Source organism: Rhea pennata, chromosome 2 (genome assembly GCF_028389875.1).
Source record: "Rhea pennata isolate bPtePen1 chromosome 2, bPtePen1.pri, whole genome shotgun sequence".
NCBI lineage: Eukaryota > Metazoa > Chordata > Aves > Rheiformes > Rheidae > Rhea > Rhea pennata.
The window spans coordinates 71334454-71359794 of NC_084664.1; the positions used below are offsets into that span (position 1 = coordinate 71334454).

General features: G+C 34.7%; 1 protein-coding gene across 1 annotated transcript in view; it reads left to right on the forward strand.

Annotated features, from left to right (window-relative positions):
* GABBR2 (gamma-aminobutyric acid type B receptor subunit 2) overlaps positions 1 to 25341 on the forward strand; it is a 431294-nt gene that overhangs the window by 308749 nt on the left and 97204 nt on the right. Inside the window, exons 12-13 of the mRNA XM_062567958.1 lie at positions 672 to 779; positions 12863 to 12985. Of these exons, the coding sequence (XP_062423942.1) occupies positions 672 to 779; positions 12863 to 12985 (231 nt within the window). The remainder of the gene's footprint in view (positions 1 to 671; positions 780 to 12862; positions 12986 to 25341) is intronic.

The window sequence follows — 25341 nt, forward strand, 5'->3', positions numbered from 1 at the left end:
AATTTAGGGTACCATCACTCCACCATTCTGTGTGTTCTCACCATCTCCTTTGCTCTTAGACTCAAGTTCCACATGTTCTCTTTGATTCAGCTCTTCCATCTTGACTACTTTCCTGTCATTCCACTTTTACCTATATGGTAATTTTAAGGTCATTTTTTCTTATCTTACTAGGATGCTCAGGGCTCATTAGTTCCTTACTGATGTATACCTCAATACAATTTCCTCTTATTTAGCCTGAATAACATCTCTACTTACCTATTTACTTCAGTTCAAAATGTTGCTGTAATGTTGCTCTCTGGCAATTTTTTCTGGTCTCAATTTTTTGTCTTGATCCACTAGTTCCTTCCTCTGCCTGTATATAACACAATAAAAGTGAAAAAAATAGACTATATTGTAACAAATTTGTGTTTGCATATGTGGAAGAGTTGTGAATTCAGCATTCAGATTTGCTATATTTGGAGAAGGAATGGAAGGAGAGAAGAAAAGCAAGAAAATAGTGAAGAGGACAATTTTGAAATGTCAACATTTTTTTGAATTTGTTTTAACTTATTCTAAGTTTGTTTTCAACTGTTGTGGGAAAAAATGGCATTGTGACTGAAATAAAGATATGCATGTTATCATCTAGTGAAAATTAAATATCTTTGTCTTTTTTTATATGTATATATTTTTAGGTTCGAACATGGATTCTTACAGTGGGATACACAACTGCATTTGGTGCAATGTTTGCAAAAACGTGGAGAGTTCATGCAATTTTCAAAAATGTAAAAATGAAGAAAAAGGTGAGGGAAAGTAAACTCTTTTCTCATTCCATTCTTAAAGTCATTTTCTAATTGTCTTCCTACATTTTCCTGGATAGCCATACTTTTGTTGACTCTGTTCACATGTCACATTTAAATATCATGAATAGTTTGAGACTGTGGCTTTCTTGATCTACATTTTGACTCCTTTATAATCTCTGAGAGGTAGGATCAAGCAGCAGCTTTTCGTTCTGTATAAAGAAAGTAGGTGGACAGTGAATACAATTATAGACTTTCAAAGTAAATTCAGTTTCTAATTCTTATTTAACATGCTGTTTCCACATCACTAGCTGTTATGAAATGTTTTCTGGATATCTCTGTCTAGCGTAGAGGTGTTGCACACAAGTTTTTCATGGACTGCTGGAAGGAGACAAGAGAAAATTGCTGCTTATGCACCTTTCTTTTTCTAATTTTGATGGAGGTTGGATAAGCATGCATTAAGAATGAGGCACTGAGATACAAGAAATTTTTGGTACGTAACATTTTCTGTAAACAATTAGACTAGGCTTAGCAATAGTAGAGCATTTCATCTTTATATTGTTCTTTTGATATTTTTCCAGTGCAGCTTCTTTCTGCATATGAAGTGTCTTTGATTAGATAGTTTTATTTAAAAATGGGACTGGTGATTAGAAGTCATTTTGACAGAGAAATCATTAAGAAAAATGGACATGAAACACAAGAACAAAGATAATATTATTATAAAATGAAAAGTAGTGCCAAATACAGTTTGTATGTGCAGTTGAAATATATATATAAGCGATAAGGGTGCATTTACATCCAAAGTAAGGAGAACAATTTTTCCAAAAAACTCTTCAGTTTCTTTTCTCCCTCAGCCCCATGCATGATCATGGAAGACCTGACTTTTTTTTTGTTAGAGCTGTGTTATTTCAACAGTTAGAGCACTTAGATAGTTGTTGTATCCACAAGACATACCTTTCCCTAAAAAGATTTGGGCCAAATATCATTCAATATCTAAAATAATGAAGAGGAAAAAAAAGGTATCTTAAAATTAACTAAAATTGCAAGTAATGTCTGTATCAGAATCAGGATACAATGGATGGATGGAAGTGGAGAAGCAGGAAATCACTCCCTTTGTGTATGGAAGTCTTTGTCTATGAAAGGGCTACCATCTGAAAAATTACAATTTAAATTGAAAGCTTGCTTTCAGCTATATTGACAAATCCTTTTAAGTTAGTGAAGTTGCACAACATTCTGCCGGTGTGAAAAATAACAGCAAAAAATCTTTCCTATATTGAGAATTTTATCATTTCCACAATATATGCTATTTCCAGCTATAAATGCTGGATTGTTTTTAAGAATTTGCTTTATCTTTTTTTTAGAAAACATTTCATTTTAGAGCTCCAAATTGCTACTCAGCATTAATATTCATTGTCTATTAATTGAACAACTTCCTCAAATTCTGTATAGTACATATTCCTCAAGAAGTCCATCTCTTTCCATGTGAATAATAAAGTGACCTTTGAATTAAAAGTAGCAGAATCTGTAACAAATAATGTAATTAAATTGCAATTTTTTATTCAGAATTGTGTGTTTAAGAAATATTTAAGATTAGTTAAAAAGCAGCTGTGTGATAGAAGAGAGATAAACATTCAGACATCTAGATGCTAACCAAGAAATTCCTTCACTTTGAATGATATTTGAAACATTAAAGGTATTGGAGTATCTTACTCAATATACTGGGAGTAAGTGAATCATGCATTTTTTTCTGTAAACTTGAAAAAATGGATATTTCACAGAATAATCCTGGTCTGCCTTATTTGGATATCCCATTTCAGAATACAAGTGCGAAGCATAGAACAAATTTCCGGAAAAGAAAAATCAGCTATGCACAGTGAATGTTTACTTGTAGTGCATTTTCTGTCTTTGGTCCACCAGGACATATAAAACTGTATTTAAGAGCTGATTCAAAAACATGATATATTTACTTATGTCTTACCAGAAAAACATTTCCATTTTCCATAGATTTAGTGTACAGACAAAGCATTTTACATGTATGGAAGCCTAGACAATGCAAATTCTCACAAACAGTCTCTCAGTTGGCAAATAAAGAAGGGAAAAACTGCATTTAAAAAACATATTAATGCTTCTTGAATTAGCTATGTCATGTCAGAGCAGATTTGCATTTCAGTACAAGGAGTACAATGTGACAAAAAGATTTAAATGACTTGGCTATAATTCACCTCTGGTCAGTTAAGTTTCTACCTGCATATAGGTATGTCAGTAAAATCTTACTTTTAGGTGCACCACTTTTGCCTGCCATCCTAGATATTTCATTAGGAAAATTTCCAAACAGTGAAATTTATCAGTGTAGAAGAATCTCTGTATGGTTTTTGAACCTATTGTTTCATTCATTTAAGGGCAAGGGGCTTAAAATAACAGAGAAAAGAATAAAATGAGCAAAGCTATTTATCTTCATCAGATAGGACAAGTTTTCTCCCAAACTTTTGGTGAATGCATATTGTCATGTGTTTGTAAGAGATGAATCAATTTCTATCTCATTGTGAGAATATAAGTAGAATCGTAGATAATACAGTATAGCTCTATTTTAGTGCAGTGGAGAGTGGAACTAAATGGCTTAGGATGTCTTGATTTAGGTGAAGATATTTGTTAATTTTGTTTATACAACTCAGCTTTCTCTTCTGTTTTCACTTGCTTATAAATGCACTCCTTTGTTATTGGAAAAAATAAACCAGGAAATTCAGAATACATTTTTGCTGCCAAGCTGCTAGCTGACAAATATTGCAACTTTCCCAGAGCCCAGTTATCATCTTTGATCTTTATTGGGCTCAAAGGAAGCAAATTAAAAATGTATTAATTTTAGCTGGATTTGAAACAGAGGATTGAAGTGGAATCAATTTTTGTCAGAAAGAAATGACAAAATAAGTAGGGAGAAATAAACTACTTTTAAGTTTTAAAGAGATTAGTAAAGATAATGGAAAATTGAATAGAATTAGTAATAAAAATAATCATAACACTTAAAATTGAAGTGCAAATCTGTTTCTGATAAGTCCCCTTTGTGTTGCTTGGGACTGGTAGATATTCTGCCCAGAAAGAGGTGGGCAAGATTCCTGTTTCCCTCACCAGTAGGGGAGGACTGGCAGTGGATAAGAGGTGAGAAGAGAGTATCAGTGGCAGGAGACCATGTGGTGTCCTATTGAAGCTTTAGCTGAAGAATTCTTTGAAGAAGCTACTCCTTCTGGTGAAGCTTGGAAGGTTGTAAAGTTGTCTGTTTTTGAGGGAAACTACACTTTCCACAGAGTAACAGACCTTAAGGGCTTTAAAAGCAGTACTGCACAGTATCTGCTCTTGTACAACTTCAGTATCTCAAATACAGTCCCTTCACTTTTGCCAAAAAACAGAAAAATAACCAAATCAAAGCAGTAATTTTTAAAGGCTCCATAAGCTTTATACATTCTGCTCCTACAAAGACAAGGATTTGTAGATAAATACAATAAAGCTTTATGATATAGGTCTCAGTGTTACTTACTGCAATTCATATTTGAAAGTACAGTATTTCTCTGTTGAGAAAAACTTGTGAACTTGTCTTATGCATATCATAGCACATTCTAACTTTGTCCTTTTGTACTTAGTGCTTTATGTGTGGTAACCAGGGAGGGATGTTTTGTATTTAATTTTCACTGAGAATATTGTAAGGGAAAAAAAGGAAAACAATGAAAACTGTGTGGGAAATGTAACTGTTTTTAAATGGTGCTATAGCTGTAATTTCTATGCATTATGAGAATAATGAATAACAGAGAAATAAGGAACATATTGATATACAGTATGAGGAAATTTATTCCTGAATAGCTTGAAATTGGATTGTAAATGCAATCAAATGCATTGATGAACCCAGCTATTTGGTAATGTGTAGTATACTTTTCTAGTTAAATTCATACTTCATACTAAAGTCTACATTTTTTTATGTTATCTCAAACAAAATCAGAATATTTCTTTCAGACCATTCAAACCCTTTTTGCACATTTTTCCTAAAGATTGGAATCCTTTGTAGCACTACAGATGAGAATTCACATCCCTTGTAGAAAATTTTCCACACTCAGGGCCAAGGCAATCCTGAGCTCAGCAGATGCATTCCTCTCAAAGGTGAATTTGACCTACTAGGTAGGTGGGATATGGAGCCCTCCAAAGACAGCATATCTAGCTCTGCTTATAGTAGTGTACAGAAGTTAACACAATAGTGTTAACATTGTGATAGTGTCCATTTGTAAATCTGTTCTCTGAAGCATTTTTAGCAAGAATAATTTGATCCTAAAAGTGTCGAGTCACATTTCTTCGGTGCAGTTTTGATTTTTTTAAAAGCTACAATGTTTTTCATTTTTGTCCTTGAAAAAGAGCTTTCTGAAACTAATAACATTATATTTTTCTCTGTGCTCCATATGTTTGAATTGACAATGTTAGTAAGACCGTTATCTCTACGATTCACTTATGTATTATAGCATTACTGAGGTTTAGGTTTTCGAAGATGAGAAAATTTATGGGTTTTTAAACTATCACTCAGATCTTCTCCTTCTGTAATCTCTATGAAATTTGCATCTTCTGCCAACTTCCTTCAAAAAAAAAAATGGAGGGAGCATTTGCTCCCCTGTGTTTTGTATGAAAGGGAAAAGGAGTAAGATATCTTTTAATTGTCTAGCTTCTGCTGGCAGCAAGGTGCAGAGTGAAAACATCCTCTGCAGTGATTGAGAGGATGAGTCTGCTCAAACATGCTCCACAATTATTCTGAACAAGAGTCAACAAGGAAAAGTTATAAAAATGAGTGCTTTAACAAGCTAATGAGTGTACCTATTTAGTCCTCAAAACAAGCTTTCTGCTCGTATCCAACTGTTGATCATTATCAGTAGCACCATACACTCCATTAGCGTGAAAAGCAGTAGAAATCATAGAGCTCTCAGGCTGCTGTGGTTACAGTAGGTCATCACAGAAAACAACTTTATTTTGTATTTTTTAATTTATGACTAGATATAAAAATCTTTCATCAAATTAATTAAAGAGCCTCTAAGAAGGTAAAATGTCTTAAACATAACTTTTTACTACCAGTGATTTGTTAGTCAAAAAAGCTTGCCACTGTAATGCTCTATGAACTGTTAGCACTTACTCATTAAAACAATGTTACTGCAGTGCGAAAAGTGTTCCCTACAGCAATCACAGAACCTCTTATAGGAAATACCTGTAACAACTGTTGAAAAGATGTTGTGGAGTTATTGGGAACAAGTATATAACATGTTTTCAATAGTCCTTTTTTAATTCCATTAAACATCACAAATTAAGAATGTATTGCAGAATAGTTCTCTAAAATAGTAATGGCTTTCATAACACAAAGACAGTTATCTCTTTTGGTCTATGCAAGGAAAAGTTCACCAATTTACTGCATCAGCATCCTCATTGCACCACTCCACCTGTGCTGCCATGCTAAATGCAGAGAAGCCATCCTAAAGTGTCTGTTAATCACTTCAGGAGAAATGAAAGGTGACTGGGCAGTTCATGGAATGAAGAGAATATACTGAAGGCAAGTTTAGGAGAGATTATATGATACCCTTTTCTGGCCTTGTAGACTTTACCATTTTTTGCTACAAGCTTATTTTTTCCCCTTTCCTCTGCAGTTCAGAGGAACAACTCTTATCAGCATGATTCTGCTCTGTCCACAGGGAAAGGTATTCAGTTTCAGATTTGCTAGGTCTTCTGTAATGGCTGTCAGTGCTATTCATTTCATGGAATAAGATCAAGGCAGCTGCACAGAAGGATTCTATAGAGAGGTGCCCTCTCTACAGATTCTTTTGCAAGAGCATGGGGAAGGAACAACTAGGGGAAAAAAAGTTATTAAATTGTATTAAGATTCATCCAGCTAGTGTTAAGCTGGAGATTCTATGTAGGACAAACAGGAATTATCTTCTTAAATAGAAGAAATATGTATACATTTTCATGGAATGCATTATGATAAAGAAAATATATATTTTTATCGAAAATTATAAACAGCCCCAGCCTTGATATATTTGTTTGAAGGTAGTGAATGAAAAAAACCTCAAGAATTAGCTAATAGATCTTTGTTTAAATTTAAAGAAACTTTATCCTGACAAAGGAAGAGGAAGTCACTGGTAGCAAAAAAAATCAAAAAAAAAAGACAAGAGGAAATGAAATACATGCTGGAAAGCTATTTCTGGAATGCAGAAAGTTCAACGCTAATGTTACATTAGCTTTGTATTAAAAGAAGAGGGTAGATTTTCATGTACAAGAGTCTTTTTCCCTGATTTAGAATATAGTTCTCCTCTCAGGTCCATATCATATATGGAAAAGGTTACATTTGCAAAGATAGTTTCTAATAAGGTAAGAAATAACAGGAAAAAGTCTGCCTTACCATAACCACACTAGGCAAATCAAATGATTTTTTTGGTGCACTCTGACAAATTACCTGTCAATAGCATACATTGTTTGAGGGTAGGATCTTGTAGAGCACGATGGATATGCTTTAGAAAAGAAACAAAAAAAAAACAGCTCTGTGAAAAAATATTGAAATGTACATTTTAAATAGTCACAGCATGTGGTACGGCCTGTAGTTGTTGTAGAAAATTTCATGGTGTTTCATGAGCAGAAACCTCAACCCAGAGCTTTAGATGCATTTTATGTAATCTGTGATCAGATCACAGACTCTTTGGAAGACAAGGACTTTGATCTTGAACTTGTCTTGACGTTCACTAAGCCACAAGTTTTGGGAATAGAGGGAAAGCTTGATTTGCTCACACAGTGATGCTGTTGAAGACAAACTGGTCTACCAGTTTCTGTTATGAGAGAATTTTTTCTCAGGACAGGTAGCTTCTTCTCCAGATAAAGTCCAGACTGATAGCAATGGCATTTATAACAGTAGGCAGATCTGCCAGGATAAGACGGATTCACCTATCCAATTACAGATGGTACAAAATATTATTCACAGATGCTGCTGTATGATAGCTTGACTTCAGCAAGGAGTCAGGAATGCCTGTGAAAATGTTTTTTATTAACTAATGTGCCTTTCTTCCAAAGCTGACTTACTGGAAGAAGGTGAAAATGGTACAAAAAACAACAACAAAAAAAGAAAAAAAAAACTCTCTTCCTCTGAATGAAGAACTGCATATTTTATCATAAGCTGCCCCAGTTGCTTATGACAATCTTCTGTCAGACAGAAAAAAAATTGTTGGATTCACAAAATCTGAGTCAAGACTCCTTCGGTACATCTGGTGTTTCTTAAGGAATGAATGTACTGAACTTAAAAGAGTGCTGGTGGGTGGGAATAATGGCTATAGAGAGGGAAAGATAGGCTTCCTGAGGGTGGAGTGGGGAGATCAGCAAAACTTTTGGAAATGCTGCTGGTGATGTGCCAATGGTATTTTTCAGAGTCAATTTATGTTAAGACAAAACTGCTAATCATTGGCATTTAAATGTGCTTGGGAAAATGAAGCACTAACATAGATCAGCATCTGTTTTTACTCCCCAGCATTTCTCTGACACAGATCTTTTTTTCTGCCGTCCAGAATAATTTAACTGAGGTAGATGTAAGCATGGAAAGGCAGAAAAACTGTTTATTTTCTTTTAAATGGAGGGCAACCCTCACATAACATGTGAGACAAATTGGATTACTTATTTTCTCCCAATAAAAATAACATTATTAGAATTCTGTGCTGTCAGGAGCACTGACTGAGCCAAGTACCCATTGATTTGGCCTTCAATCCAAAAAAATTATTGAATCTCAGTATCTCATTCTGAAAAGCTAGTAGTTTTATTAAGAGTTCTGCCTAAGAGCAGTATTGTTGTCGTAGTTTTGAAAAGTACTGAACAGAGTCAGAATGGATGAGTTAGGGAGCCCTGGGAAAGAGAGAGCTTCAGGATACCTGCTTTCATTTGTTTTGCCCTGTATGCATCACTGGTAACACTGTGATTTGCAGCAGCCCAGATTGCTTCCTCTGGTTCTCTTATGGCTTTTCTTTTGCTTGCCTTTCCCCTGGCGTTTTGCTCTCTGGCAGAAACAAGGAATGAATAATGCCTGCGGCCAGTGACATAATTGTCAGTGACTAACTAAGTCTGTTAACTGACTTAACTGACTAACTAAGGCCAGTGACTAACCTTTCCCTTTCTGTTCAAAATACAGGAAAAAAATGATCCTCGAAGAGGTATTCAAGAAATAGCTCCAATATTTTCTGTATTACTTCTTTTGTTCTAAAAAGCAAACAGCTATCTGCTAAAAAAAAATTACCAAACTCAAAAATAATCTAAAATATGAATTAGCAAATCTTCAGTAGTGAAAGGCCACATACAAATAAAGGGTACCCAGGAGCAAGGAAGGATGCACAGTGATGTGATCCTGAAGTAAGCTGTGCTAATAGGAGCCCTAGAATTTCTTCTGATCCCATTAGTGAATGGATTATCAGTACTACTACTATTGCTGTTATCCTTTCTTTCTTTTGATTCTGGCAGAGCTATACCAGCTTCATTAATATTGGTGGGTAAAGCTGCACTTGATGCAACTCTAGTTTCATTATCAATATTATTGGTGTAAATTAGGGAGACAGTGGGCTGTTGTCTCATGTTTTGTATGTCCTAGCTGTCCCATTAGAAATATTATTTTCATCTAAAAAAGAAGACATGGTTACTTGTGCTTTGGGAGAATTTTTCAGGGAACATTTATGATTCAGTAGAGCAAAGGGAACAACCTTTGGCAGAATTTTTTTGCATAGCTTTAAGTCTCTCAAATGCATATTTTTAGTTGAAGTTAAGTATCCTTACATCTTCATTACCAGGGAGGAAGGGCAAGGTAGGAAGACATTTTAGAACAGCACTTTCTCTGATCCTAAACTGTACCTAAAATACATGAATAGTTCTTTGGAGGGTTCTGACCCTGACCGCTGTTTATCAAGAGGCTATACACCTAATGGTTAAATGACTAACTTTAGTAAAATAAATCCAATCAATTAAAAAGAAAAAATGACAAAAATATGCCAATAAAACTAATTATAAGCTACAGGGACAAAAAAACAGTTTTAAAATTTGGTATCTGTCAAAGCTTGTAGAACAAGAATTCTCATGTGAATTTTTCAGATATTTCAGAAGCAGGTAACAGAAGTTCTTATATGAGTAATCTCAGAATTGTCATGGAAAGATAGCATTGTCCTAAAGTAAGAAGTACTTAGTCATAACAGTAATACTTAAAGGATAAAGCTTCTGAAAATTGTGAAAACATTTTCTTCCTATATGTATATAGATAGATAGATAGAGATATAGACAAATAGATATATAGATATGCACAGATATGTCTGTGTATGTTTGCTGAACATATCTTTACTGAAAGCAGCACTAGCAAAAATACAAGCTACTACACAATTCATCTCTAATTCAATAAGAACCAAATTTAAATGGTGTATTAGTTAATTTATGGTCACACAACTCTTGGAGTGCAATTTGAGATCAGGTTATGTGCTTATCCTCTACACATTGTTGGCAAGAACTGGTAAGATGCAGTACACTCTACTTGCTGGATTAGACAGCAGTGAAACTTTGAGGGTTGATTCTTGAACCATACTGCCCTATTGATTTTAGGAAGGATGGACGGAAATGTTTTAGTGCTTTTCAGGTGCAAGCAATGATTATACTTGTGAAGGGTAAATTATTCCTTTCAAACAAGGGCTGTTTCTTAAAATTCATCCAGTGATGGGAAAGAAGCCACATCTCCCTCCGTATATAATACCAAGTATGAGACACTTTCATTCAAATCCTCCTTCCTTCCTCTCCAAGAAGGTTAAAACCTACCAAATGAGTCCTGGGCAGGAGGCTGGGAAGGACACTCTCCATCTCTCCTGAGAGTCCAGGCTGTGGGGCAGTAGCAGATGTGCCAGTCCCAAATGGATCCAGGGAGCCAAGTGGGATGGGCAGCTTGCAGTGGGTGCCTGACTGTGCCATAGCAAAGGGAAGACTGGCTTCCACTGCTCACAGGCCTTTTGTCATACTTCCTACCAAACAGCTTGGTTGGTAAAAACACTTCTGACTTTGATAGGAGGCAGCTGTTTTCTGGATCATGAATTTGTATTGGACTGAAATGCCCACATATTATCCAAATCCAGTTTCTATTTGGACTTGGCTCCTCTTGATTTTCTCTCATGTGTGCCCATTCATACTTGATGGCACCTGAATTAGGTATGTTTCACTTAAGTCCTGTTTAGAGGCGTTAAGAGATAAGCATTGTGTGGGCTTTTTTAATTGCCGCTTTACAGTTAATAATCTCAGTGATCAACAGTCAGTCCTTTTCCAGCTTTGATTGTTACCTGGAAAATGAGTAAAATGTTAAGCATAGTTACATTGACCCAAAGTAGACCAGAGACCAACTAAACTGGCTCTGAGAGTCTTTGCTTAATATCTGCTTTCTTTTTAGTTTACAGAGAAAATACATTGCAACTTTCTTCCTTCTCCTTCCCAACCCCAACAACTTCCTTTCCCTTCAAAGTTCTCTTTGCCAAATAAGTTTGTTTTTACCCTTCTTTTACAGACATGCCTGCTCTATCTCTGTTGAGATGGATGTATTATTTGTGCAAATATGTGAAAAGCATCATTTTCCTGGTCAGTTATGATAATGTTAGGTTCCTATGTTTAAATAAATGGTCTCAGAAAATGAAAATGATATATCAAGTCATTTAGATCATTCTGATTGCTAGCCTTAGTTTTATATTTAGTTTACTCCAGATGGTATATAAAATAAAATAGGAGTTTAACAGAGAAGATGCATAATGTGGTAGAAACTTCTTTCAGAATAAAGAATGCATTTCACTAAACAATGTGAAAAACAAACTTTCAAAAGTTCCTCCCACTTTATTTCACATTTTATTAACTTCTGTCCTTTCTTTAAGCTTGATAAGAATTCAATACAAACATTACTTATCCCAGGCCAGAATACTATCCTACCTGTTTTAAGATTAGCTTACAATTTTGGCTTTATAATCGATGTTCAACTTTCTAACGAGTTTAGCAAACTACATTGAAATAACCACAGCCTTATTAAGCATCTCAGACTTAATATTTTTGACTATTTCAGTTGGATGAAATGACAACCAAGAATAGGGTAAAATATATGGGTTTGGCCATGTTAAAACATTTGGGCAATATGTTTTGAATATTGGATGAGTATAGAAGGATATGTTCATTTTAAAATGTCATAAACATTGGCACAGGAGGACTGCATTGAAGTTAATTTAAGTCTGGTATTTTGAACATTATTAAAACTTTGCAACTTAAATAATCTCCTTGCAGTCTATACTTGTCTATGGTGATGTGTGTATACAAGTAGAAATAATATAGGAATTATATGCAGCCATACAAGAGTGTAATATATAGTTTACCTTGTTCTTAATAGAAAATCTGTTTTCTCTTTTGAACTTAAAATACATGCAAAATGATTTGCATGTACACAAAAGCCTTTTTCAATATAGAAAAAATATATTATCCTTTTCCTCTCCCTGGGTAACAAAGGGAAAGGTTAAAAACAGAAAGAAATCTCTAAAACCAGCCTAAATTTTGAGATTTCACAATTGTGTTTTCCACATCTAAGAATGTTATGAAAAAGTGAACATTATAAATCATAATAAAAAATGAATTCTTGCTTAACACCTCCTGTTTTGAGCACTGTAATGAACACTTTTCCATATTTACACTCTTAAACACAACAGTGGGTCTCTGGAATAAAAAAGCTTATTTTTCAGCATTTAATATTAATCCTGGAAGTCAATATTAATATATTAGAATCCTCCCAGTCTCTTTTTTAGGAGTTTGAATGCACTTCAGATACTGCTAATAAACATGAAATAAACTAAGTTATTCCTTCTTGCTTTCATATTTTGATACTTCTGAAACTTGACTTTGTTCATTACTAAAAAATGTATTTATTAGCAGCCTGTGTTTTTTTTTTCCCTATATAGGAGGAAAACTGTACAGGGAACTGGCTCATGGGAATCTCCTTTTTTTGTTTCGTTCTTTTGTTTGTTTGTTTGTTTTTTTGTGTATGTGTGTGTCTCCAGATCATTAAAGACCAGAAGCTATTGGTGATAGTTGGAGGGATGCTACTGATTGATCTTTGCATCCTGATTTGCTGGCAGGTTGTGGACCCTCTGAGAAGGACAGTGGAAAAGTATAACATGGAGGTATGTCCCTAAGCCCAACTGATATTCATGGTCATGTATCTATATCTATAGCTTTCAATAGGGCCTAGCTAAGGATATACCAGATTATATGAAAGCAGGTCAAGTTTTTGTGTATTTGGGATCGTGGGGGAGGTATGTTCTTTTTTTCAAAAGTGAATAAAAGTGGAAGCACTACAACCAACAGAAATCCTATCTGTATTTGAAGGTGTCACATTTCTGTCACTTGTGAGATATTTTAGATGAAAGCATTGTAAACATAGGAAAGTTCTTCGCTAAGATTTTCTGTTGCAATAAGTAATACAATACCAGAACCTATTTGCAGATTTCAGTGTGAATTCATTCAAAATAAATGCAGTAGAGGTCACTGCATATACTGCAGTCTTTTGCAGAAGTTTGTGACCTACAGCTGTGCTTATTCTCAGCAAGAGCATGTGCATGCACACACAGTGATTGTTCCTATTTTAATGTAATTTCCATGCTAGAGGTTTTGACAGGAAGAAGATAATAGCTTACTGTCACCTTTTTTCTAGTGTTCTGATAGGTTTCTAGAAGTAGAGCTTTCTGAACGTAAACGACAGCAACACCATAGTATCAAATATATAGAACTTAAAAATATATAATATTGTATCTTCATGTAAATTGGCAGTCTTTGAGAGTTCCTTACTTCCAACACGGAAACTGGAGATATCTGAAAACTAGATTATCTCAGGATAATCTACAAGCTATATTCTGTTGTCCAATGTTTGGCGGTCAGGAAGAAAAAAAATGATATTTTGCTCTTGGATGTTAATGCAAGAAAAGGTGTGGTATTTTATTCCATTGCTTTTACTTTACTCTTACTTTGCAGTATAGTTCTGGGATTTTATTAAGAGAAGATTTTAGCTTTAAGTTGAATACAATTTCTGGAAGACGTCTTAGAATGGTATCTTCGAAAGTACAAGGGATACCTTTCAAAAAATCATTTTTCAGTCTGAAAAGAGATCTCTCGATTTTTTCCTAGAGTTTGAACTTTTTTTAGAAGATATTCACCAGTCATTATGATTGTCAATAAGAAATGGAAAATGTAATGAAAATGTTTCTTGTACAGACACTTCTGTCTTTGTTTGCAGAGAGTTTGAAACAATAGCAGCATGTTAATAGCCACGTTTACTTCATTAAGCTTCAACTGCATTGCAAGTGATATTTCAATTGTCAGTATTGTTAACTATTTCACTACTTGTATAAAAACAAACATACTACGATGAGTAGTCATAAAATCCACTTACATTATTACTTATTTTAGTGCTGTGTTAGCAAGATTTAACTTCTTTCCCTAATAAAAGGGAAGCCACACCTGAAGATCTCTACGTCTGATTGGAGTGAATTTTTTTTGTAGCAATAACTTTAGAAATTATTAAAACATAAATACCCTAGACTTGAAAATTAATATTTATTTCACTTTTAAGTGACTGCAGCTTACCTTTGAGCTTGTAAATGTGTATTCTTAATTTATGTCATTTAAAGCTTAATGTTTCCTAGACTTTGGGCTGCACATCAGTTCCTGAAATCTGTATTAGAACTGAAACTCTCTGAGAAACATGCAAGCCCATGTAAAATGGATATTTAAAAAACTCATGTTCACTGAATATGCATACTAAAAAATGTATTTTCTATTCAGCATAGAAATAACTTAATTTTTGTATTAGAGTTTTTCATTTTTACTCTAAGTTATGCATAATGTTTTAAACTAATGGATTTTGGGAGGGAAGGAAATAAAAGTATTATGCAAGCGAATTTCATCATTAAAATTATGTACCTATGATATAAACATTGAGGTGAACTCTAATTGCTTTCCTAAAGCAGAGCTCTGCTTCAAAAAGTCTCAGAAACGTTTCTATTAAAAGAAAATGACAATGTTGGATTTGGTGGATAGTTGTTGGATTTGTTTGTTGTAACAAGTAGGTTACAGATAGAGTAAGGGACTTTTAAAAGTAAGAACTTTTAAAGTTCTGTAGTTGTACCCTGATCTTCTACAAAAGAAGAGTATGGTTCCTCCTACATATGCTTTGTATAGAGTACTGTAGCTTAAGTCTCATTTAATGCAAAAGCATTTTCTGACACAGAATGCTTCTCAACTTCAAGCAACAACTGCCAAAAAGAAAAAAAAAAATCATTGGGGGTGGAACTCAGCCTCAGAATGGGGGACATCATAAAACTGAGGAAGCTTTTAAAAAGAAGCTACAGAGGAGACCCTAGAGAGTTAAATCTTTGCAAGGGGCCTAGAGAGTATTAAGAATACCATATCAGAGGCACAGAGTAAATGTGTGTCTTTATTAAGCATGACTTGAAAAAGAAGAACCTCAGCATGACTAAACAGCAAGAAAACCAAAGCTGTATCCAAATAACCAAAACAGAAAGGATCATAAACTCTGATAGGTTAAATGTAGAAGACAATAAGTCAGGCTAAAAACAACTTGCAAAAGTCATAAACATGAACAATAAATCTTTCTCTAAATATTCTGAGCAGGAAGCTTGCCAGGGAATCTTGGGGGCAATAGCTGATCAGAATGTAAAAGAAGTACTTGGAGAGAACAAGGCTGTATTTTTCTGCCTTTTTCAGTGTGGAAGAGCTTGTGGAGATTCCTATGACAGAGCCTTTATGTTGAACTCATTGAAAAACTGACTGGAATTGCTGGTAGAGGAATTCAAGGAATAAATAGACAAAGCCACCAAAAATGTTTCACTAGAACCATATTCTTACAACATTTCTAAAAGAATTCAAGCGAGTAATAGCCAAACAGCAGTATTTAATTTTTAGCCGAGAATTGCTTTGATATCTAAGCAGAAGGTTGCAGACATTTTGCCATGTTTTCAAGAAAGATTGGAAACTTCAGACTTGTAAGCTGATGTCTGTACCAGTCCAACTGATAAAAATTATAATCAAGAAAAGAATTAGGGTTAAATGTGCTACACTGAGGATGAGTTAAGATGTATGTCATTTGTGAAGGAACATGTAGCTCACAAATTCAGTGAAATCCTTTGACAAAGTCTGCAAGCATGTGGACAGAACTTGACATAGCCCGTTAGATTCCTGAAATTTCTTTCATCAAAGGCTGTCATGGGAACTTAATAGTATTGGAATAATACAGATGCTCTTATATGAATATAAAATTGTTTAGAAGAAGGAAACAAGGAATAAGTAAAAGTTCATTCTTCAGGAAAAAGGCACGTAGACAGTGGAGTTCTTCAGGGATCTGTGCTGGGGCATGTGTTGCTCAATAGAAAAGGAAGGGAATAATGAGATGACAAAAATTTATTGATGGTAGCAAGTTATTCCAGATAGTAAAAATGAGGGCTGATTGTGAAGAATTGCAGAGAGACATTGCAAAACTCTAGGTCTGAAAAATAAAATGGTAGATAAAATTCAATGTAGAAAAGTATTAAGTGATGCATATGGAATAAAAAAGTCCTAAGGTTACATAAAAAATGTTATATTCTGACTCCTTCAGTGCTATGTTGGAGCAGGACACTGGTGTTAGAAAATTCCATGAAAATATGCTGAGTAGCAATCAAACAGTCTAAGTACTAGAAATTATTTGGAAAGGAATGCAGAACAAAGCAGAGAAAATAATTTCTGTATGATCTAGTATATCCTTGTGAAGAACCTGTGTATGTCCTTAACCCAGCATCATTGATCTGTCAGTACTTAATCTTTTGTGGATGGCATCATGCAGTACATGTTTTTGACTGGAGTGGTGTTACTAATCCTTCTCCACAGGGAGTTCCAACACCAAAGCCTGCATTTTTAGGAGTCAAACTCAACTTAAAGTAAAATCATTTTTCCTGATTACAGCTGCAGCAGCAAACCTAAATATTATTATCTTGTTTGCTATGCAAAGTCTTAATTGATGTTTTGGAAGATGGGATTTTTAGACTGTGATTTTAAGTTCAACCAGAAAAATTCCATATGTGGACTGCGTAAAATCAGTGCCTTTCATCTCTCTGACTAAGACAGAATAAGCCTGATTTAAACTAAGTAATTTTGCCTAAGCTTTTTATTTAACTAGCTAACTCAGAACAAAATCACATTAACTGATTCAACACTATGCTGCAAATGACCTAAGATGCATCAGTCTACTGACACAAGTATATCAAGCTTGTAGGAATTAGTGTGATGCTCAGGGCTGAGATTGCTCCTAGTGTAATATGAATATTCCAGAGATATTATCTGGAATGCAAGTAAATTCAACTAAATATATGGTTCTGGAAGTTATTTAAGGTAATGATGCTAGACCACTGATCAGAGAAAGAAAGAAAATAGTTTGTAAGCTAACCAGAAATGTAAGTAGTCAAGTCTGAACCATTTCATTAACAACCAAAACTCAGCAACAGTTTAGTCTGCATCCCTGTTAGGAGTTTCATTTATTATTTATTAGTTTAGGAATATTAATATGCTGCTCATCCTGCTCCCAATGTGATGTAGCTACCCTGGCAAAAGTTTTCATTCTGTAACCAATAAATCCACCATTAACACCTTCATGATAATAAGACACATCAGCAGAGCAAAATTTCATTGATATACTTGTCTAGTTTAGGGTTTCCTTGTAGCTCAGCAACTTCTGTCAAAGAATATGACATTTTACACTCATTAAATCAATACTATGTGTCATTTAGGCACAGCTTTGATCTTCATTTATTCTAGGTAAGGCTGGTTTTAGATATTATAGAATGTATCTTTACTTAATGATCTGATAAATATCAGCATTAAAAACTGTCTTCATGACCCAATTCACTGAAAAGCTTTATGTACTTATGGATTGCATGCACGTAGACATCACCAAGAGATAAGAGTTATTTCAGGCTTAACAGCTGTGATCCAGAGCTCCATCTTAACTCATAACTATGTTAAGGCTGGTGAATCAAGGCTAATAAATCTCAGTGTTTGAGTTGAGCAGCATACTAAAATAGTGACTGTGGAGCCAGCTTGTCACTAACCAGCTTGGAGCAGGTAGAGAATTTCTCATCTCTTTATATCAATCTCTATGGACATAACTGAGATGTCCTATAAACTTGGAAAGGAATTCGTATATTAGGAGTGAAAAGAAAGGCAGTAAAAGAGCACATCCAAGGTGACCATAATTCCATATCCTAAGAGTTAGACTAGTTAACTAAAAGTAGAGGCTGCTAAATATAAAACCTTTCTTTAGGACAGTATCGTGTCTTGTGGAATTGATGTGTTTGTGTGTTAAAAAAAAGAAGAAAAAAAGTGAAGATTGGGATTTGGTTACATTGATGTGCATTGATCACTTTCATATAGACTTCTCCTAAAGTCCTAGTTTAGTTGCCTGTGTGCTTTTCTAGGGTCTAACCTTTAGTACTAGTCATGATACTGCTACACTAAGACTGGAAAATATTCTAGCCCAAATCTATATAATGGAGAAGGGCACATATATGTGTGTGTGTGTAAGTTTGTAACCAGAAATGTGGGAGTAACATCTGTCTGGAATTGGTAAATATGTCTGATTCTAGTTCATAGAGTCAAGTAGAACTATGCAGACTCTTCACTTTTTTTGAGACAAGTAGATTTTTTTTTCTCTTTGTATACATCATAAACAAAACACAGAATGGTTGGAAGGATCTCTGGAGATCATTTAGCTAGTCCAACCCCATGCTCAAGCAGTATCACCTGCATTTAGAGTTTGCTGTTTACATTTTGCTGTTGAGCTATTCAGTCAGCTAATAGCTGGATTGGAGAGAACATACATTATGAAATGAAATAAATAATTGTCTGAACTAGTTTCTGTGGATGTTCAGGCTAATGCAGATCAGAGCTTGTTAGCCAATTATGCCCATCTGTTTCACCCTATTATTTTAAAAGTAAATTTAGTTTCTTCCATTCCAATTTGAAATATTACAGACTGTGAGAGCCTAATGTCTCCTAAAATCTGTAGCCTGCTTTCAAGTCCTGCCATTGTAGTGGCCCATCAGCCAGCAGCGGAAACTAAGACTTTTTACTTTCATCCACTGGGGCCTGCTGGTGTCTAGCAGCCATTCCAGAAAGGAAGAAAATGGCCACTAAAGTAGCTGTAAACGTTCTGCTGGCCCAGAGGATCTACGTAAGGTCCAAAGAAAGAGTAAATATTAAAGAGAGAAAGTTGATTTACTTATCTTGCTGATTTGACATCAGTTTCCAAGGAAACAGAAAAATGTGAGAACAGGGATCCAGCAGCTTAAATTGACTCAGCTAGTGGCTAGTTCTCTTTCTGTTTCCATAGAAACAGATATCAAATTGGCATAAATAAGGAAATAGGGCAGTCAGTTCCAAAATGGCAGGTGAACGGCTGCTGCTTCAGCTACTTAATAAAATGAAACTTGTTGGTATTTATTCCTCTTCAGAAAGCAATTGCAATTTTAGATCTGGCCCCACTGTTAACTTTTCTGTTACTATATTCCAACCAAATGAACAGGAATGGACTAGACCTGAAATTCATCTGGTTTAACAGCTTGTTTGCAACAGTATTTGGCACATGCAGTGTTGGAGAAAGATAGAAACATAGTGAAAGTTCTTTGGTCTTGCCTAAATTTTCACCAATAGTCCATGATAACTAGTGACTTCAAATAGCAGATGAACGTATCTCACAGCATTTTTTTAAGCATTCACTATTTGAATACTTTTGTTGCCTGTATAAATATTAGTTGTTTTTGACTCTTGCTAAGTTTTCACAGTTCAGTGTAATTGCTAATTATGAACTGTGTGAAAAATGGCTTCCATTTTCAATAATAAAAATGTTACTTTTCAGTCACATCGAACATTTCTTATTGTTCTTTTAGGGAAGGAAAAAAAAAAAAGGAATCTTCCCCACTTACCTTTGCTGTAGCATTCATTAGTTAGCATTTGTTTATCACACATTTTTATTTTCCTTTGGTGGATAATCCCAATATTAAAAAGATCTTTTCCTTATAACAGAGAAACTATAAAGCATTCTTTTTATTTGAGATGACTAATACTGCATATGGTATTTTTGAAGACCTGAGTAATAGTTTTCTCTACTGTTCAATGTGTTTCTTAAGTTTTCTTTACTCATTTTCACCATTGTACACCATTAAACAGAAATTCATTTCAATACATTAAGACCACTAAAGAATTTATATGTAGTTCCCTTGTTTTTAAGTGAGAACTGTTTTATAATTACTGACATTGAATGTCAACTGTTATCATATTGTCTATTCATTTACCTTGGTTAGGTTTCTCACAATTATCATTAGCTTCAATTAACCTCAACATTTTTGTATGCAAATTTTCCTGCTCATTTATTGAGCAGTACTGATTTTCATTTGGAATAACAGTTCTTAGAATGGAATTATTACTGTGGAATATGGAAGTATGATAATGGGATTTTCATGTATTGTTATTGTTAATTGTGCTGTTTTTATGCAGTCACACTGCTGGCACACCACTACTGCTCTGGTAACACTTCTCTCCAGCTAGGCTTGTTCTGAGAACTCAACCACCAAAGGTATCCAATAGCACTCATCCTTCCCACTGTATTGGCAACCTAGGCTATTTCTCCCCTTAGGATTTTATGGTATAATTGTCCATCCTAAGGGACTATTCAAGGAATGGAAATCAGATGTGACACCAGTAAGGTCATGTAGATATGGATTAAAAGCTGTCATTTACTGCTTTTGATAGCAGCACCACTAAACTCCCCAAGAATAAACTAAGACTACCAGTAAATGATTCCCAACCTAATGAGCATTTGGCCTATCATCAGTGATACCCGACTGGTTAACATAAAAGACACTATGATAGTTTTCTTCATTCACCAAGGATGCTCAATACATAATAGAGTCAGTGGCATTTCTTTCCTTTAAGCATCAAATACCCAAGATACATTCATCCAGATTTATTCTTCTGAAGGTTGAAAACCAAGCCAAAAGTAATAATGCTTTTATGCCTCCCTGGAAAGCTACAGATTGCTACAGAGTTACTAGAGGACCACAGTGATACTTCTTGGTAGTCAGGAAATACCACTGGCTTTGGGATATTTCGGTATTCATTCAGCAGTATCACACTTGCAACAATTTAGAAGCTCATCTCCTCATACACTTTCCTGCTTCTTTCAAAAGAGATAAATCTCTGATGGATCTCACATTTTTACTTGAATTGATATTAAGCGTCAAGATTTAGAGGCTTTATAACCCATCCAGGAACATTTTGATCTGTTATGTTGGTGATTTGATCTGTTCTTAATATCAAAAGCAAGAAGGAGATGAAAAGTGTTCCACCCTCAAAGTCCAAAGACTTATTAAGAAAAGCAAGACTCTACTTCCAGAAAATAGACTCAAGGATCTGATCAATTTCTCCCACTGGATTCTGTCCCGAGTATTCACAGATCCTTGAAAGACCCTTTCTAGCTATTCATTCTGGAAGCAAACATCATTGTATAGAAAAAGACAGTTTTACTGTTTATATTGGGAAACAGATGCTGAAATGAAACAGTGAATTACTCAAGAATATGCTGAAGCTGCATTACTACCAATAAAATCCTTCTAACAGATTTTGCTGAAGATATCAAATTCTCTCCTAAAAAAAATAAATATATATATTTGGGATAATAAATTGTCTAATGTAGCTAATTCTTCTTTTGAGGAAGAATATTCCCTTGTTCCTCTGAATCTTTAGTCTGACACTTAAAAGACAGATCCTTGATATTCTAGTACTGCCTTTAGTCACTGAACAAGCTCATGGAGAAAGCCAGTCTTGAACTTGGCTGATTATAGCCAGTATTTTTCACCTGGAATGTCATGAATTCAAGCGAAGACATTGTACTAAAAGATATTTAATGGCAGTGATGGATTAGTCCTACAGTCAATGGGGAGAGGGAAGCCATCTAGTCGCCTGCCATGAGATCTTTATGCAATGCTTGATCATGAAACAATGCTCTGTCATCAAGAAGATCTCCCTCAGGTCAAGGTATTGCACTAAAAGGTGTTTCTCAAACCTAATAGGTGATTTTGTACTTTTACTTTAGAGACAAAATGCTGTGTGGATCAATTCTATTTCTAGCATACACAAATAGACACTTGTTGAATTGATTAGCATGGGCACTCACAAAGGCAATAAGCAGATGTTACAGAGTACTGGAAACTTAAACTATGCAACAAACAGATTATATGCTGGTGGGGAGACAGCCTGTAGAAAATTTCCAGGTGCAATATCAGCCTCTTAATGTGTACACACAATAGGACTTTTCATTCCTTTGTTTAGGAAATCTTCTGGATTTTTTTTGCTAAACTCTCACACAGAGCAGCATCCATGAAGAATGCTATACTGTCTCTCTACCCAAACCTTGAAGACTCTGTCCCATCCTGACAAAGCAATGCATTGTTTATAACTTAGTTATTTATAACTTGTCATCTGGACAGCACCAATACAGTATATTTGGACATGAAACTACAGAATGGCTTTAGGCTATTCTCTATATTGTTCTCCCTTATAGTATTAAGTCAAGGTATTTGACTTAAGATCTTATATATGTAAAGAATGCTTAGTGTTTTGGAGAGAACAGTTGTATTCTTTTTTCTGATACCTATACTCCAAAAAGTTCCAAAGTAAAGTTCATATGTAAGTGAGAAAAAGCTTTTGGAGCATCTGCCAAATACTAGAATTATTTTTTTCCATTAAAAACTATAGATTATCAAAAATCTATCCCCTCTTACAAAAGCAAACCCTGTTTCTGAACCTACCTTCTCCAGCATAATTATCCAGTAAAATGTGTGTATACATTTTAATTTTTATTTTAAAATATCTCACTGCATACTTTCTACTTCACAGAGAAAAGATAAGTGGAAAAATACATAATAGATGTTACCACATTGTTAAGGGGATCAGAAAGCACTAGAAATGTTATAGCAATTAATATATTTTTGAAAAGCTTCTACAGAATTGTGAGATTTTTGCTTTATACTGTGCTGACTTACTCCCCACTGCAGCAGCTGCCTGCCAGCTCTCGTTGTCCTTACTTTGGTGGTGGTCAACGTGGTGTGTATAGTCTCTTCTTTGTATAGGCTAAGTAAGCAGCAAGATCTTGATCATACCTCACAGGAGCTGTTCTGTAGTTGCCTACCTGCCCTGCACAGCTGCTTACATAGTCCATGTCTCAGTCCATTCCCAGGTGAGGGCAGCACCTTGAGTAAGTGTTTCTATGTATTCCTTGACACAGCTCACATACCATTTGGCTTATGGACTTTTAAATGTAAAAGCAACACTTACTTCAGGCCTCTGTCTTAGGAGCAATTTGCATTGAAAAACTACATAGTTTCAGTCAGTTTTTGTCAGGCTACATATTTTCATTAGCCTATATTTGACAACTAAGTAGCAGTGTTGTCCCTGGATATGTGTTGCATAATGACTACTTAACATATCATTTTATTTCCCTATTTTTCTGAATCTTTGTGAAGTTACTCATTTCCATTACTTGAAAAGAACAGATCTAGTATAGAAATTTTTTGCACATTCTCTTCACTAGGAAATATGAGTCTTCATTATTCTGTCATCTTTACTGCTTGCGTTAACTCTAGCAGTGCCATGGGCACTCTCTTTTGGATTTTCAGGTTCATTTAAAGTAATTGTGTGTTGTTTTCTAGCTATTTGCCCTTGGAAACCTGTGTTAGCCATTCTAATTTTTCTCATACCATTTCTGCCCTAATGTATGCTTTTTTTTTTCTTTTATCAACTTGCTTTTTATGGTTAAATTCTAAGAGGCCCCTAAATATCTCAAATAACATTTTGAGTTTAAGCGTCTTGATGTAATGCTTTAACATCGCCTTTTTATTCAACACTTTCCATTCATCCTGAGATATTTTTATTGCTTCCTCATGTTGCATGTGTGACCTAAGAAGGAATTTTAGAGATAAGAATTTTTCTAATGCAGTTGAGAATTCCTTTATTATTATTACTGTTTTATTTTAAAGTTTATTTGGTTAGAATACTCCCTCTATAGAAATACTCTTTTTATATTTTAAAACCATGAAACCATATTTACTTTGGCATCATTTCTCTTTATTAAATAGAATCCCACATAATTTTTAAAAGTGTGGTAGAATCTCTTCTGATGTGTGCTGCAGAATTAGGCACTCCAAAAAAGTACATATTTTGAGGAAAAAAGGCTTTTTTAAATATTTTGTTTCAGTATGTTTCATATGGGAGTGTGTGTGTGTACATATTTAGTTTCTTGATCATTCTTATTTCAGTTCTGGTATCTGATCAGAGTTAGTTCAGCTGGCTGTATGTCCAGTTGAAGAAGTCTTTCTTTTCCTTTGCATTTTGTCTAAAAATTGGTATGATATATATATATATACGTATTTTTTTTACACGTATTTTTCCAAGGGGCACAAGGAAAGACCAAGAAGTGTCTCTTACTTTCTGGAAAGCTTGGACAGGTATTGTCATGTTGGTACAGCTCCTAGATCACCTGACTTTCAAGGATTTCTCATGGAATGCTATAGGATCGGAACATATTTGAAACAACCTGCAGCTCTGATGGTGATAGACTAAAAACTGAACATACTGCCTATTACATATTTCTGTCTCCTAGTTACTTCTCTGTAGAAAAGGAATTGTGATCTAACTGTCCCCCCTCATTTCAGGGGACTATTGCAGATAAAAGTGGAACAGAACACCTACATCATAGAGTTACAGAGCTAATTATAGAAAGTAATCTACGAGCAAATTTTCTATTTGAAATAAAATCAAGGAACTAGTACGTAACTTTATGCAGTAGATGAAAGCAAAATGAACATTTCTTACTGCCAACTAGGAGGTGTTCTTCAGCTCTTCTTGTATAAGTAAGTTGAACACACACTTCTTTAATGTTTTTGTTGGGGTCTAATCTCATAATAATGCTGTGAGCAAAGTTTTAAAGCAATTTTTGGTGATTCATTTGCATATAATAATCTAGAAGAAAGAACAGCAGTTAAAGCATTTTGGAGACATGTTCAGATGAAAGTGTATGTATGATGGCAGATCATCAAACAATATTACGGAAAAAATGGCACTACAAAGGAATTGGGCTGGAGTAAGACTTGTGGGACAGAAATGTGGTAATTTTGGAGAGGGTTGCCAGAGGTTTTTAAATTTCAGTTAAGTTTCAATTAATTTTAAATATCAGAGTTAAATCAGAAATGATCACAATAATTATTTAAGTTATTAAAATAACAAACTCTGACAAGTCATTTCTACCAGTCATTATAACATTGATTTCATAAATTTAATTTCCAAGAAAGATTTCTGTATTCAGCAAAAAGAACTGCAGGAAATCTCTTTTGTGTGGTTGCTTGAAAGTGTTTAAAAACTTCTCTAGCAGGTACTATAA